We start from the raw sequence: 16,307 nt of genomic DNA on the forward strand, positions 1-16,307 counted from the left end.
GCAAAGTATTATAAAGAAGACATAATAACTCAAAACACATTATGTTTGGGAAAGATCAGTAAGTTTCTTTCTTGAGTTTAGTGTCTTACACTAAATGGGACTCTGAGTCTTTCCCCTATTTTAAGAAAGGAGTCAGGCATTTACAATGAAAGTTCATTTATAACCAATCATGGTCAGTAAATGGGTCTGTAATTTTTTTAGTTAAGTAAAGAATTATAGCAAATCAAAGATGCAGCTTGGGATAAAAGCAGGAATATGAACCATGTAGAATGGTGTACTTAGGTTTGATTCCCACTTGTTAGCTGTGAGCTATTATGAATGTGTATGCCATTTCTTTAATTGTATTATCTGGAAAATGGAAATACTCTGGCTATTGCATCGCTGGGCAGGCATGAAAGGGCCTACCTAGAACAGTGCGATGTTCATTGTAATAAGATGTCAGTTGAAGGACAGCAACAGACACACAGAATGCTTCCCAGGCACTAAACAAAGTATTTTTAAATTACTTATGATCTGTACATGTGTTTATTCATCAAATGACTTAATGCTATGTACCTCATTATCTTCATATGAGATATTCAACATTTCCTCTTCAATCATCATTTGTTGGCACGTTTTATAGGGATTACACTCTGGTTTAAAGAATGATTACCTTAAGTTTTAAACCGCAAATGGCATTGAACCAGAGGTTTTTAGCATTTATGTTTGCCTGGGTTGTTTTAAATGTATTAACTGTAAAGCATAGGTCAGAGGCAAATGATCCCTTTGCACACTTTTTGTCGTAATCTTTAATTGAGGGAACACTTTGGTCAATAAACTTTGTTTTGGCTATCTTCAATGACTTAATTATCAATACAGTATTGAAAATGCTGTGATTCATTGTGTTGCTCTTTCTTCATACATACAGATAACTTTACTTGCAGCTTTTAGGCACTTAAATATATTTAAACACATCTTTAAAATGCCACATATGTTTCAGATTTATCTTTCCATATAACCAAGGAATATGTTGAGTTAAACACTGTTTTTGACTATCAAAAACAAACATTTTAATACATCAACAAGGTATTTCAGATACCTTATTGCATTAAACATTTTATTTTATAGTGCAATTTTTGAAATGTATTCCATGGGAAAAACTACCTGGTTAAACTAAGTTTCATTTCTGAAGGTGTCCTCAGACATTATCATGCGAATGGACCTCACTCACCAACTTTATTTGACTATGTTCAACCTCCTTTTTCTCCAGGAACAAGTAGAAGCAGTCATCCATGGAAAGACTTGGGCAAGTGAAAATCTAGTCTGTGATTATTTATAATGAAGTCTTTGGATCAAATTCCACATTTTAAAAATGTTCAGAAATGTTTTTACATATTGCTAGTAGTTTTTTGGAGTTGTTTTGTTTTTCTTTCTCTTAGTCATTTTGTACTTGATCTCCCTCAAGTTCAACAAATTAAGCTTACTACTGGTGGCAAGAATTTTCCAAACCCAAAAAGGGCCCGTTGGTTAAAGTTCTCTAGAGAGACAGAGACCATGGGCTTGCCATATGCAGAGATATTACTACCTGCTGGTTGTTAGAGTGTTGCCTGCTCAAAAGTTGGCTATTTCACAGTGTTCTAATAAAGTTCTCATTTTAGTATGTTTTCCCCACCTTTCCAACAACATGACAACCACATAATAAAAGGGAGGAGAAGGAAGATTTTTCTTCTTTAATATTTATTCTGTCTTGATGCACGTATTTCGCAAAAATTAGTTTCATTGTGCGAACTGTGTATCAGCTACTCTTTCAAGGGCAAGGAATGCACTGATGAGCTAATCAGACCAAGTACTTGTAGACTTGAAGCTTTCTTTGCAGTGAGGAGAGAACAGGATGAACACAGACTGCAGTTTTTTTCTGGGAAGGAAACTAACAAGAAAATGTTGCAGAAAAATAAAAGTCAGACTGGCAAGAGACAAAGTGACACACGAATTAGGAGAACTCAGATTTATTTTACACCGGTGGACCCAGATGGGCTTGTGCTCAAAATTCTGGGCCCTGGGCAATGGGATTATAGGACTTTTATCGGGGACTGCAGGCAGTCAGGTTCCGAGGGCTATGCTGACTGCTGGCAGGTGGGTTTAAACTGGGGGAGTGGGGGCTGCTTTCAGCAGGAACAGTAGTGCAGGGAGCCTGTGGCGAGAAGCCTGTTTACAGAAGCAGAGACGGCTGGTTATCTCTTGCTCCCAGTAGGGCTTCTGGTTATCTCTAGCTTATTGTTAGTAACTTTCCATCTTCTTGGGCCTCCTGGCCGGCGCCTGCTCTGGGCAATTTTCCTCTTCAGTATTGAGAAACAGAAGACCTCAAAAAGGCCTTATAATGGTTTGAAGGGAAAAGGGTCTTTGAGGCATTGATGTTTCTCTGAGACCTAGATGATGAGAAAGGACTGGCTATGAAATGAGTTGAGGGGAGAATTTCAATCATGCAATAAATAAGACCTATATCTATTCAGAATTCCCACTTTTCCTCTTTTTCCTGTGCATCTTTCATGTAAATACCATCTAGAATTTCCTATTTCCCACTGACCCCTCTGACAAATTTCCTGACAGTTTTATTCTTCTTGAAAACCAGGAGACAAGTCGCAGCATGCACTCTGGTACACCAGCTGGCTCATGGACATGGAAGTAATGAATACTTCTCTCCTCACCTCATGACACCTGAAGAAACAGCTGTCTTTAGCGCTCCTTGTCCAACTGCACTTAACTTTATTGCAAGGACCCTGCATGTTCCCTTTATGCTGACCAGGAAAATATCCTGGTGTGATATTCCCATATCAGCCAGTATTTCAACATAATAGGACTCTGGAAAGGAGGATGGTGTAAAGATAAGCTTGGTTTTCTCTGTTGAGTGCGGATTTGTGGAGAGAGCTGAATTACATATTGAAAAAGCAGGGTTGGATGGAAGCATTACGCAGCATGACAAAAAATATTTCCATTTAAAAGGTTTAGATAATTGAATAAATTAATGAATAAATATGTCTCTGAAAGGGTCTAAGCTCACAGTCAAAAATTCTCCCTGTCCCTTCTAGTTCTACACTATTCTTCTACTACTCACTACCCTTTTTGCTTTGAATTTAGGGGCATTACATATTAAAATTTAATGCAGAAAAAAAGGGAGAAACACAAGGAAGTCATAGGAGCAGATGGAGATGGAAGATATTTTCCAGACATGGTATAACCTAAGACTGCAGAACCAGCAGTCTATGCAATATATCATTCATAGGAATGAGAAATCCTTATGACATTTACTGGGACATGTTTTCTCAAAATGCAATGCATTTTATGACTTATGTTTAAGATCAAATAAATTTTTAATTTTAAAACTAAATAGAAAGTTGTTTTTTGTTTTTCCATAGAAGATTATAGACAGGTCCAGAAGGCAGTCTTTGTCTTCTGAAAGTTCTCACCTCTACTTCCATATTCTCCCAGAATCATCACTATTATTGCTACTTTTGCTCAGAGGCCTTCTCATATCAGAATTTGCCATATCCCACTGTTCTATTGGAAAAACTCTACTAAACTAATTTTACCTAACTGGGGATGTACTGAATGGTGACTAATATAACAAAATAAATATTATTAAAAAAATTAAAAAACTAATTTTACCTAATAGGGAAAAAAAAAAAAGACAACCTACTATTTACAAAGCAATTTTCATGAGCATTACCATCTCATCCATTTTTACAGTAACACTTTATTTTATTTTTTATTGTTTTTTTATTATGTTAGTCACCATACAGTACATCCCTGGGTTTTGATGTAAAGTTCCATGATTCATTAGTTGCGTATAACACCCAGTGCACCATGCAATACGTGCCCTCCATACTACCCATCACCAGCCTATCCCATTCCCCCAACCCCTCCCCTCTGAAGCCCTCAGTTTGTTTCTCAGAGTCCATAGTCTCTCATGGATCATTCCCCCTTCTGATTACCCCCCTTTTCTTTATCCCTTTCTTCTCCTACAGATCTTCCTAGTTCTTATGTTCCATAGATGAGAGAAACCATATGATAATTGTCTTTCTCTGCTTGACTTATTTCACTTAGCATTATCTCCTCCAGTACCATCCATGTTGCAGCAAATGTTGAGAAATCGTTCTTTTTGATAGCTGAGTAATATTCCATTGTATATATGGACCACAACTTCTTAATGCAGTCATCTGTTGAAGGGCATCTCGGCTCCTTCCACGATTTAGCTATTGTGGACAATGCTGCTATGAACATTGGGGTGCATATGGCCCTTCTCTTCACTACGTCTGTATCTTTGGGGTAAACACCCACTAGTGCAATGGCTGGATCATAGGGTAGCTCAATTTTTAACTTTTTAAGGGACCTCCACACTGTTTTATGGAGTAGCTGTACCAACTTGCATTCCCACCAACAATGTAGGAGGGATCCCCTTTCTCCACATCCTCTCCAATAATTGTTGTTTCTTGACTTGTCAATTTTTGCCATTCTAACTGGCGTAATGTGGTATCTCAGTGTGGTTTTGATTTGAATTTCCCTGATGGCTAATGATTTTGAACATTTTTTCATGTGTCTATTAGCCATTTGTATGTCATCATTGGAAAAGTGTCTGTTCATATCGTCTGCCCATTTTTGATTTGTTTATTTGTTTCTCATGTATTGAGTTTGAGAAGTTCTTTGTAGATCTTGGATACCAGTCTTTTATCTGTAGCATCATTTGCAAATATATTCTCCCATTCTGTGGGCTGCCTCTTAGTTTTTTTGACTGTTTCCTTGGCTGTGCAGAAGCTTTTTATCTTGATGAAGTCCCACAAGTTCATTTTTTCTTTTGTTTCTCTTGCCTTTGGAGATGTGTCATGAAAAAGGTTGCTTTGGCCAATGTCGTAGAGGTTGCTGCCTATGTTCTCCTCTAGGATTTTGATGGATTCCTGTCTCACATCGAGGTCTTTCATCCATTTGGAGTTTATCTTTGTGTATGGTGTGAGAGAGTGGTCAAGTTTCGTTCTTTTGCATGTAGCTGTCCAATTTTCCCAGCACCATTTATTGAAGAGACTGTATTTTTTTCCACTGGAAGTTTTTTCCTGCTTTATCAAAGATTAGTTGCCCAAAGAGCCGAGGGTCCATTTCTGGGTTCTCTATTCTGGTCCATTGGTCTATGTGTCTGTTTTTGTGCCAGTACCATGCTGTCTTTGTGATCACAGCTTTGTAGTACAGCTCGAAATCCGGCATTGTGACGCCTCCAGCATTGTTTTTCCTTTTCAACAGTTCCTTGGCGATTCGGGGCCTTTTCTAGTTCCACACAAATTTAAGGACTATTAGTTCCAGTTCTTTGAAAAATGTCATTGGTATTTTGATCGGGATAGCATTGAAAGTGTAGATTGCTCTGGATAGCATGGATTTTAACTATGTTAATTCTTCTGATCCATGAGCATGGAATATTTTTCCATATTTTTGTGTCTTCTTCAACGTCTTTCAAGTGTGATTTAGAGTTTCTAGAATATAGGTCCTTTACGTCTCTGGTTAATTCCAATGTAATGTATGATTTTTGGTGCTATTGTAAATGGGATGGATTCCCTAATTTCTCTTTCTTCAGGCTCATTGTTTGTGTATAGAAATGCAACTGATTTCTGAGCATTGATTTTGTATCCCGCCACATTACTGAATTGCTCTATAACTTCTAATAGTTTGGGAGTGGATTCTTTTTGGTGTTCTATATAGAGTAGCATGTCATCTGCGAAGAGAGACAGTTTGAATTCTTCTTTGCCGATTTGGATACCTTTTATCCCCTTTTGTTGTCTGATTGCTGTTGCCAGGACTTCTAGTACTACGTTGAATAATAGTGGCGAGAGTGGGCATCCTTGTCGTGTTCCTGATCTTAAGGGAAAGGCTTCCAGCTTTTCCCCATTGAGAATGATATTTGCTATAGGCTTTTCATAGATGGTTTTTATGAGATTGAGGAATGTACCCTCTATCACTACACTCTGAAGGGTTTTAATCAGGAAAGGATGCTGTATTTTGTCAAATGCTTTTTCTGCATCTATTGAGAGAATCATATGATTTTTGGCTTTTTTCTTCCAGATAAAATCTAAGACACTGATAGATTTGCAAATGTTGAACCACTCTTGTATCCCAGGAATGAATCCCACTTGGTCATGATGGATAATCCTTTTAATGTATTGTTGGATTCTATTAGCTAGGATCTTGTTGAGGATTTTGGCATCCATATTCATCAGGGAAATCGGTCCATAATTCTCCTTTTTAATGGGGTGTTTGTCTGGTTTGGGGATCAAGGTAATATTGGCCTCATAGAATGAGTTTGGTAGCTTTCCTTCTGTTTCTATTTTTTGAAATAGCTTTAGGAGAATAGGTATTATTTCTTCTTTGAATGTTTGGTAGAATTCCCCAGGAAAACCATCCGGGCCTGGAGTTTTGTTATTTGGAAGGTTGTTTATCACTGACTCAATCTCTTCATAATGAATTGGCCTGTTTAAAAAAATAAATTTCTTCTTGTTTCAGTCTTGGTAGTTTATAGGTTTCCAGGAAGGCCTCCATCTCTTCCAGATTGCTTAATTTATTGGCATAAAGCTGTTGATAAAAGTTTCTAATAATCCTTCCAGTTTCATTGGTGTTGGTTGTGACCTCTCCTTTTTCATTCATAATTTTGTTAATTTGGGTCCTTTTTCTATTCTTTTGGATAAGTCTTGCCAGTGATCTGTCAATTTTATTTATTCTTTCAAAGAACCAGTTTCTAGTTCTGTTGATCTGCTCTACTGTACTCCTGGTTTCTAATTCATTGATTTCTGCTCTAATCTTGATCAACTGCTTTCTCGTGCGTGGATTAGGCCTGTTCCTCTGTTGCTGTTCCAGCTTCTTGAGGTGAGAATATAAAAACTACATTTTAGATTTTTCTATTCTTTTGAGTGAGGCTTGGATGGCATGTATTTTCCCCTTAGGACTGCCTTTGCAGTATCCCATAGTATCCCATAGGTTTTGGACCATTGTGTTTTCATTCTCATTGGTCTCCATAAATTGTTTAAATTGATTTTTGATTTCCTGGTTTATCGAGTCATTCCTGAGCAGAATGGTTCTTAGTCTCCAAGTGTTTGAGTTTCTTCCTAATTTTTCCTTGTGGTTGAGTTCCAATCTCAAAGCGTTGTGGTCCTAGAATTTGCAGAGAATAATTTCAGTCTTTTGGTACCGGTTGAGACCTGTTTTGTGACCCAGAACATGGTCTGTTCTTGAGAATGTTCCATGGGCATTAGAATAGAATGAGTATTCTTTGGTTCTGGGGTGACGTGTTCTATATATATCTATGAGGTCCAACTTGTCGAGTATGGCATTCAAAGCTCTTGTTTCGATGTTGGTTTTCTGTTCCAGTGCTCTGTCTATTGCTGATAGTGGAGTGTTGAGGTCCCCTACTTAACGTATTTTTATCTATATGTCTCTTTATTCTGGTTAAGAGTTGGCTTGTGTATCTGGCTGCTCCCCTGTTGGGGGCATATATATTTATAATTGTCATATCCACTTGTTGGATACATCCTTTAAGAATAATATAGTGCCCTTCTGTGTCTCTAAGTATAGTCTTTAGTTTAAAATCCAATCTGTCTGATATGAGAATTGCTACCCCAGCTTTCTTTTGAGGCCCATTGGCGTGAAAGATGGTATTCCATCCCTTTACTTTCAGTCTGAATGTATCTTTAGGTTCAAAAAGAGTCTTGTAGACAGCAAATGGATGGGTCATGTCTTTTTATCCAATCTGCAACCCTGGGGGGTTTTATGGGAGCATTTAGGCCATTTACATTGAGACTGATTATTGAGAGAGATGATTTTAATAATGCCATGTTGTCAGTAAAGTCTTTGTTTGTATCGGTTGTGACTTTCTGTTCTGTATCACTCTTGGGGCCTTTTTACTTTTATAGAACCCCACTTAATATCTCCTGTAGGGCTGGTTTCATGGTTACAAAATTGGTCAATGACTGGCAATTCTGGAAGGTCTTTATTTCTCCATCAATTCTGAATGACAGCCTTGCTGGATAAAGGATCCTTGGCTGCATGTTTTTCTCTGAATGAGCTTTAAAAATGCCCCCCCCCCAACCCTTTCTCTCATTCCAGGTCTATGTAGATAGGTCTGACATAATTCTGATGCCTTTGCTTGGTATGTGAGAAATTTCTTTGCCCTGGCTGCTTTCAATACTGTATCCTTGGATCTAATATTTGTGAATTGCATATGACGTGACGTGGAGTAGGTTTGTCATGTTTGAGCTTGGGAGGGGTCCTCTCTGCCTCTTGGACACGAATGCTTGTTTCCTTTGCTAGATTAGGGAAGTTTTCAGCTACAATTTGTTCAAATATCTCTTCTAGACCTCTGTTTTTCTCCACACCCTCGGGGATGCCGATGATTCTGGCATTGGAACGTTTCATTGAGTCAGTAATCTCCTGTAACCTACATTCTTGAGATTGGATTTTTTTGAGCCCAGTTTCTATTTTAGCTTTTTCTTCTACTAACCCATCCTCCAATTCGCTGATACATTCTTCTGCCTCATTCACCCTGGCAGTCAGAGCATCTAGTTTTGACTGCATTTGGTTTATAGAATTTTTAATTTCTGCCTGATTCGCTCTCATTTCTGCCCTTAGAGATTCTATATTCTCATTAACATTTTCGTTAATACTTTTTTCAAGTCTACACATCATCTTGACCATTGTTACTCTGAACTCCATTTCTGATAATTTGGTTATATCTATATCCATTAGTTCTGTGGCAGAGGCCACAGACTCATTGTCTTTTCTTTGCTGGGGGGGACTTCTCCTTCTCGTCATTCTGATGAGGGGAGGTTGCAGGGTTGTCCAAAGCCCAAATTATTGACTGGGACCCAGGCAGTGCGCACTTGTTTTATAGGGATCTTAGGGTGTGGGTTTCTTGATTTTTCAGCCTGCCTTCTGGGGGAGGGCCCTGCCGCGCTGATACTCAGGCAACCTTGTTTGGGTAGAGTCTCCGTGTCCCCTGTGAGGGGGGATGGGGATGGGCGCACTGTGAGCCGCTATTTCCGGACTTTTGTTCTCTGGCGGCTTTCCCTGGCGATTTTCTGTGCCTCTTCTGAGAGTCAGAGCAGCAGTAGCCGAATCTCAGCCTCTGTCTCAGAACAGAGGGATCACAGACCGTTCTCCCCTGATGTTCTGGCCACTTTAACTCTGTTTCTGTTGGTGCTGCTCAACTCTGCAGCATCCCGGGATGTGCGCCCCACACCCGGCGTCCCAGCCCTCACTTCCAGGGCCAGCACATCTCTGTCCTTTGTGTTTCTAACACCGCTGGCCGCCAGCCACCAGCCCCCCCCACCCCCCACGCTCAGGAGCTCCCAGTCTCTGGTTCCAGTGAGCACACCGGAGCTCCGTTTCAGTCTGGTCGTGCGAGTTCCCTGGCTCATGGTCTCAGTCTGCTGTCTCGCGGGTGCCGGTCCATGAGTCCGCCCGCTCCCCCGTGCAGATGGCTACCTCTTTGGCACCGGAACGTGGCGGCTCCCTCTCCCTCCCATTTATCTTCCGATATCTGTGATCAGTTTCTCGGCTCCCCGCTTCATACCTCAATACTCAGCACTGGAGATGTTCATTTGTAGAGATCCAGATGTATCTTCCTGCATCTCATGCTGATTCCATGGATGTTCAGGATGGTCTGGTACCTATCCAACTCGACTCAGGGGACTGGCTGAAAAAGGGGTCCCCTACTCCTCCGCCATCTTAATTCCCTCCCTACAGTAACACTTTAAAGTAGGATAGTCAAGTATCACTACTTTTAATTTACAAAAGTATGTACTCAGGCTCTAATTAAGAATCTTGCTTAAGGTCATGTGGCTTATAAGTAAGGTCTAAAGTTTTGGTTACATTTCAATACTTACAGCTCTAAGATCAGGATTTATTTTTATTTCAGTACTTTGCCAAAAAATGTATTACCTTCCTGAGATAAATGCATTATAATAGGGAGAAAGATCTTAATATCTTACTGGTAATGGAAATTAGGTCAGTATATGGCAAAGAGGCCACCAAAAATAGGTGATCGGGGAGGAGGAGTTTCTGATCCTTATAATCCTCCTCATTTAGTTCCATGTTGGCAACTAGTGATTATACCACTGTGTTTGGTATGTATGTGCGTGTGTGTGTGTATGTGTGTATGCACATATATATATGGTACATATATGTATCAGAATGACAAATGGAGACAAAAGTTTCATATATTTTTTAAGTTTTATTGTGACATCATGCAAGTTCACTTTTCCAACAAAATTCTGCATGTATTTTATAGAGAACTAATTACTACATCTTGGCCTACTTTCTATTCTGATTGGAAAGCTCTTGAGGCAAAGAACACCTGCCTCTGTCACTCTTCACTAGCACCTTATTCCTAAGCATATCAAAGTCTGTTAAATAACCACAAACAATCCAACTCACTGTATACATTTCACCAACACCATCCCATCTTGGTCCACCTCAGAACCGGCTACAAGGAACCTACCATTGTGTTCACCATAGCAATATATAAATAACATGCTATAAAATACAGTGGTGTTTACTCATCTTTTTCATCATTAATATTCTTTTTTTTTTTAAAGATTTTATTTATTTATTCAGCAGAGATAGAGACAGCCAGCGACAGAAGGACACAGCAGGGGGAGTGGGAGATGAAGAAGCAGGCTCACAGCGGAGGAGCCTGATGTGGGGCTCGATCCCATAATGCTGGGATCAAGCCCTGAGCTGAAGGCAGACGCTCAACCGCTGAGCCACCCAGGCGCCCCTCATCATTAATATTCTTAACATAGTTACCATAATGTTTATCAGAATCTTAACAAAATATTGGCATAAGAAATAGGATTGATGAAGAGTTCTTGAATTAAATCATTTTTTAGACCTGTGAAACTTTTCCTGGTAATACTTTCAGATTCAGATTCCGATTCCTCCAAATTGGCCTTAATGAATTTCTGTGAGAATTACCAATTCACACCGCTTATCAAGCCTATTCTAACTCTTCCTAGTATATCACGTTAATGTTTGTTTGTTTTAAGACTTGCAAACATTTATTGAATATTATTTTCCAGGTACCATGATAAGTATGTTAAGTGACTGCTATGTTCTGTTACTGATTTACCTTTCTTGTTGTTGTTGAAGTGCAGTTGACATATAATATTATATTAGTTTTAGGTGTACAACATAGTGATTCAACATTCATATACGTTAGGGAGTGATTAACACCCTAAATCTAGCTACCATCTGTCACCAAAGTTGTTATGATGTTAATTTTGTATCATTACCTCTTAACTGATGAATCTTTCAATCAATCATTATTAGATTCATCAACTACATTATTCATCTTTGGAGTTCCCCACTCACAGCCAAAGATTCATTCTGCACATTCCCCAAAGTTTCCAAACCTCCTTCATTTGTCTATGATATGCCTTCTTTAGCCAGAGTAAGTTTGTTGTTACTCTTTATTTAAAATAATGAGCTTTTAAAATCTGTCTTACTCCTTGAAAAGTTATCTAGTTGAAATGGTAAATTTCTGTTTTACACTATAATGACTACATATGAAATATTATTTCAAAATTTTAATTATAATTTGAGAATGTGAAATCCTTTAGTTTTACAGCTTAGCAAGCTAAAAATAAAATTTCTTATTCAAAACCACACAGTAAGTTAATGTCAGTACCTGAGCTACATAAGATGCTATATTTTGCCTATATTTTCCCTCCAGGCTTTTACAAGTTCCTTAGTTTTAACATGGTTATCTCATCTAATTTCATGTCCTTATATTCTTCCTTACCATTATAATATTTGCATTTTTTATGTAAATATATGATTCCCGTGAGCTTTATTTTAAGCAAAATGTTCAGAATTTCCATTCTTGATATTTACTAATCATGTATTTAACACTTACTTTTGTTTTTCATATATCATGCTTCCTTAGTTAATTTTTAGAAATGGAATTTCTGAATCAAATAATATGAATACTTTTAAGGCTTAAAATATATATTAAAATTATTATCATAAAGAATTCACACTGTTGGTAGAAATTTTATGCAAACATTTGTTTCGACATAACCTTGCTAGCTTTAGTTATTATAATTTTCAGTGATCTTTATTAAATGTTTAGCAAAACTAAGTCATTTTAATATTATTACACTCTTTATTTCTAGTAAAATTGAACATGCTCTTATATTCATTAGAAAGAATAATTTTTTTTCCATTTTTTGAATGACTTCTCCATAATATTATTTGCCTTTTTATTTATTATATGTTTAGAATTTTCCTTACACCCTACCATGTATCCTATATGCAACTAAGTTTATTGCTTTTCATTTTGGTAAATATACATCACTGTACATATGAGTATATAATTTTTTGTTACTCCTATGTCTAGAACTCCCTCTTTTCCAAGTTACTCAATATTCACTTACATTATGTAGTTTTCCTATTATTTGGCTTATTTATATTATTTCACTTTTTAAAACATAAAGAATTTTATTTAGAGGAAGTTGTCAGTTTAAAGTTTAACTTGTATTTTTTTCCCAGAGTGTTAATTGTCCCAGGTAATTTTATTGTTAGAAGATTCTGTATAATAATAGATCTGAAGAAACATTTAAGACAATTTATAATATTGGATATTGCTTCTTTATTAATTGTATAGTCTCATTGTAAAAACAAAAGCAAAAGCATTTACTTGTTCAGAAATTAATGTCTTTGGGGTGGTGTCAATGTCTTTTTTATCTAAATCTAGCAAAAGGCTTAATGTATGGTAGCCATTTCAAAAATGCTTGGTGAATAAGTAGATAGCACCATTCTGTATAAATGCATTATGTGTCATTATTATTGATAATTCTCTCATCCTTATTTTTAAGGAATTTATAATTTTGTTATTTCATTATACCTTTTATTTTTTTTTATTTTTATTTTTTTAAAGATTTTATTTATTTATTCAACAGAGATAGAGACAGCCAGCGAGAGAGGGAACACAGCAGGGGGAGTGGTAGATGAAGAAGCAGGCTCATAGCGGAGGAGCCTGATGTGGGGCTCGATCCCATAACTCTGGGATCACGCCCTGAGCCGAAGGCAGACGCTTAACCGCTGTGCCACACAGGCGCTCCTCATTATACCTTTTAAAGTGTCAACTTTTTAATTAGCATTTGCTTTGAGTGGATTTTGGAGATACATTGTTTCCAGATGATTTTTTTAAAGTTTTGTTTCTATTGTGTTAAAATAATATAAAATTTCCCATTTTAACCATTTTTAAGTGTATGATTCGGTGGCATTAATTGATTCACACTGCTTCCAAAACTAGTCATTATCCCAGACAGAAACTGTTATCATTAAGCAATAACTGCCACCTTCTCTTCACTACAGAATAGATTAAAAAAACATGATCCAACTATATGCTGTCTTCAAGAGGCCTTCTTTAGATCTAAAGACTGAAGTGGGTTAAAATAAAAACGATGTGAAAAGATATTCCATACGAATAGTAACCAGAAGACAGCCAGTGGTTAAACCAGTATAAGAAGAGATTTTAGGTCAGGGCACCTGGGTGGCTCAGTCAGTTCTTGATTTTGGCTCAGGTCATGATCTCAGGGTCATAATCATAGGGTGTGAGATCGAGCCCCACACCAGGCTGCACACTCACTGGGGAGTCTGCTTCTCTCCCTCTGCACCTCCCGCTACTTGCTCTGTCTCTCTGTCTGTCTCTCTCTCAAAAAAATTAGTCTTTAAAAAAAGAATAGATTTTATGTTACTGTTACAGGAGACAAAGAAGCGTATTACATATTGATAAAAAGATTAATTCAAAAAGAAAATTTAACAATTATAAACTTACAGGCAGCAAGCATCAGGGCCCGTATATTAAACATTGAGAGAATTGAAGTATTATGACTTCGTTAAATTAACATTTGTTAAGTAAAGCACAGGGTGCCAGATGGTGATCCACAGTTCCACAACATACCACAAGAGAAAGTGAAATACAGGAGTTTATTACTCACAGGTCCTGGAGGAAGGACGTGGCATGCCTTGAAGAGCCACACTGGTGGTCAAAGCACAGTACAGCCAGTGAGACAGGACCTGGGGTGCATGCCTTTTTAAGGGTTCATGGATGCAGTGCATGGGGGTTCCTGAGCTACCTAGACTGATAATTCACACCCAAAGACAAGGTTTTGGTAAGCTGCATGGGGGTCTTATCTAAGAGGTGTGAAAGGCATACAGACCCTGGGAGACAAGGGATTCTATTGCTCAGAAGGGCTGTTGGGGAGTCATATCAGGAACTTACAAGTTTGTGATTCTATGGGTTGCACTTGCACGAGGGGGCTAATGTCCGTTTAAGGTCCTACACGGCACTTGGCCAAATTAAATGGATGCTGCGGCAGCAAAGCATTGGCTTTGTTAAACTCTGGACATGCAAGGAGAAATAGACAATTCTAAAATAATAGTTGGAAGTTTTGATACTCCACTTTCAATAATGGCATGAACAACCAGACACAAGACCAATAAAGAACTACAGAATTTGAAGAAAACTATAGCTAACTGTATCTAACAGACACATACAGAATACTCCACTGAACCAGAGCAGAATATGAATTTCTTTCAAGTGCTCATGGAACATTCTCCAAAACAGACCATATATAAGAATACAAAACAAGTAGTAATAAATTTTAAAAGGTTGAAAACATGCAAAATATTATTAGATACTTTAATAAATAACAGAATAATAAGAAATGGAATTCATATATGAAGCCATGCTTTTTTTTTAATCACATAGCTTTATATTTAAATGAATTATCGAATCATGTTAAGGCCACCTAATGAAGTTTAATAAACACACACAACATACTCCACTATAATAACATATCTTAAATGGAAACCTCTCAGAAATATACACTGAGATTATTATCAAAAATGACAGAGTCTTATCTTATTTCTAAAAATCTTTAGCTGATCTAGTTATGAGAAATACATCAGACAAATTCAAGTAGGGGACATTCTACAAAATACCTAGCCAGTACTCCTCAAATTGTCAAGGACACTCAGACAAGGATCTGAGAAACTGTCATAGACAAGTAGAGCTGAAGACACAACAAATAAATGTAATGTGGTATCCTGGGCGGAGTCCTGTACCAGAAAAAGGCATTAGGTTAAAACTAAGAAAAACTGCATAAATGATGGACTCTAATTAATAATAATATGTCAATATCCATTCATTAATTGTGACAATGTACCATGTTATGTGAGATATTAAAATAGAGTAAATTTTGTGATAAGAATTCTCTGTACCAGGTTCTTAATTTTTCTCTACAATAAAAAAAATGCACACTTCTCATTTGCAAAAATTTTTTTGGAACTTGTCATGGGAATCCATATCCCTATATATTCAAACAGTAAGTGCATGGTCATGTTGTAACTAATGTTTCGTTCTTACATAGATTTCATACTATCTAAATTTGCCCCTGAAATATTGGAAGATGGGTTTTAGTCAAATAATCCTATTGACTGAGATATTATAGGTTAATGGGCGAGCTCTGTAAAATGTTTATTCTAGTTCAGTCTTATGAAGATACCATATAAATTTTTGTCGTAATTATTTACTAAGGCTGATCTTTTATCTTGACAAAGCTACAGATTATTAGTTTGAGCTTTAAGAGAAAGTACTACAGAATATCTATAGGATTGTCAATTCAAAATCACCTTACCACTTCTATTAATAGAAAAAAGAAACAATAATAAATGTTCTTGCTTATTCAGTAGCATAGACATATGCTTTAAGTGAGCTTTAAGTGAGTGATAATATAAAGCAGGATACTCGGATTTATTTATTTGCATGTATTTTTTGAAATTATTATTTCATGGGTACTAAAGTTATTTCTGGAACCTAAAAAATATAGATTACTAAGTTATAGCCTTTGATAAATATATATTAATTTGCTTTTTAATCTTGTGATATAGTACTAATTTAATATGATTAACATTTACCACTTGAAAGAGGACTATTTCTTGGTTTGAATGTAGGTATTAGTTGTACTGACTTGCATATGTTTCTTTTTTTTTTTCCTTTTTAGGCTATACTTTGGAGATATAAATTTTCTCAGCTTAAAGGTTCTTCAGATGATGGCAAGAGCAAAATCAAATTTTTGTTTCAGAATCCAGATACTAAGCAGATTGAAGCAAAGGTAAATCCAAATTCATCATATAAACCATCATCATATAAGCAAGCTACATTAATGTCATTAAGATGCCAAGGGAAGAATATTTAGGAGAACCAAAAGAGCAAAAACACACATTATCTGTTT

At 37.0% G+C, this 16,307-nt stretch overlaps 1 protein-coding gene across 2 annotated transcripts in view; it reads left to right on the plus strand.

The window, feature by feature from the left end:
- The window catches only part of SNTG1 (syntrophin gamma 1), a 299,012-nt gene that overhangs the window by 252,674 nt on the left and 30,031 nt on the right, over positions 1-16,307 (plus strand). Inside the window, exon 16 of one of the 2 annotated variants that reach the window (XM_026516491.2) lies at positions 16,077-16,187. The exons of the other annotated variant lie outside the window; for it this stretch is intronic. Coding sequence (XP_026372276.1) covers positions 16,077-16,187 — 111 coding nt within the window. The remainder of the gene's footprint in view (positions 1-16,076; positions 16,188-16,307) is intronic. 2 annotated transcript variants of the gene reach the window in all.

Source organism: Ursus arctos, unplaced genomic scaffold (genome assembly GCF_023065955.2).
Source record: "Ursus arctos isolate Adak ecotype North America unplaced genomic scaffold, UrsArc2.0 scaffold_6, whole genome shotgun sequence".
Classification (NCBI taxonomy): Eukaryota; Metazoa; Chordata; class Mammalia; order Carnivora; family Ursidae; genus Ursus; species Ursus arctos.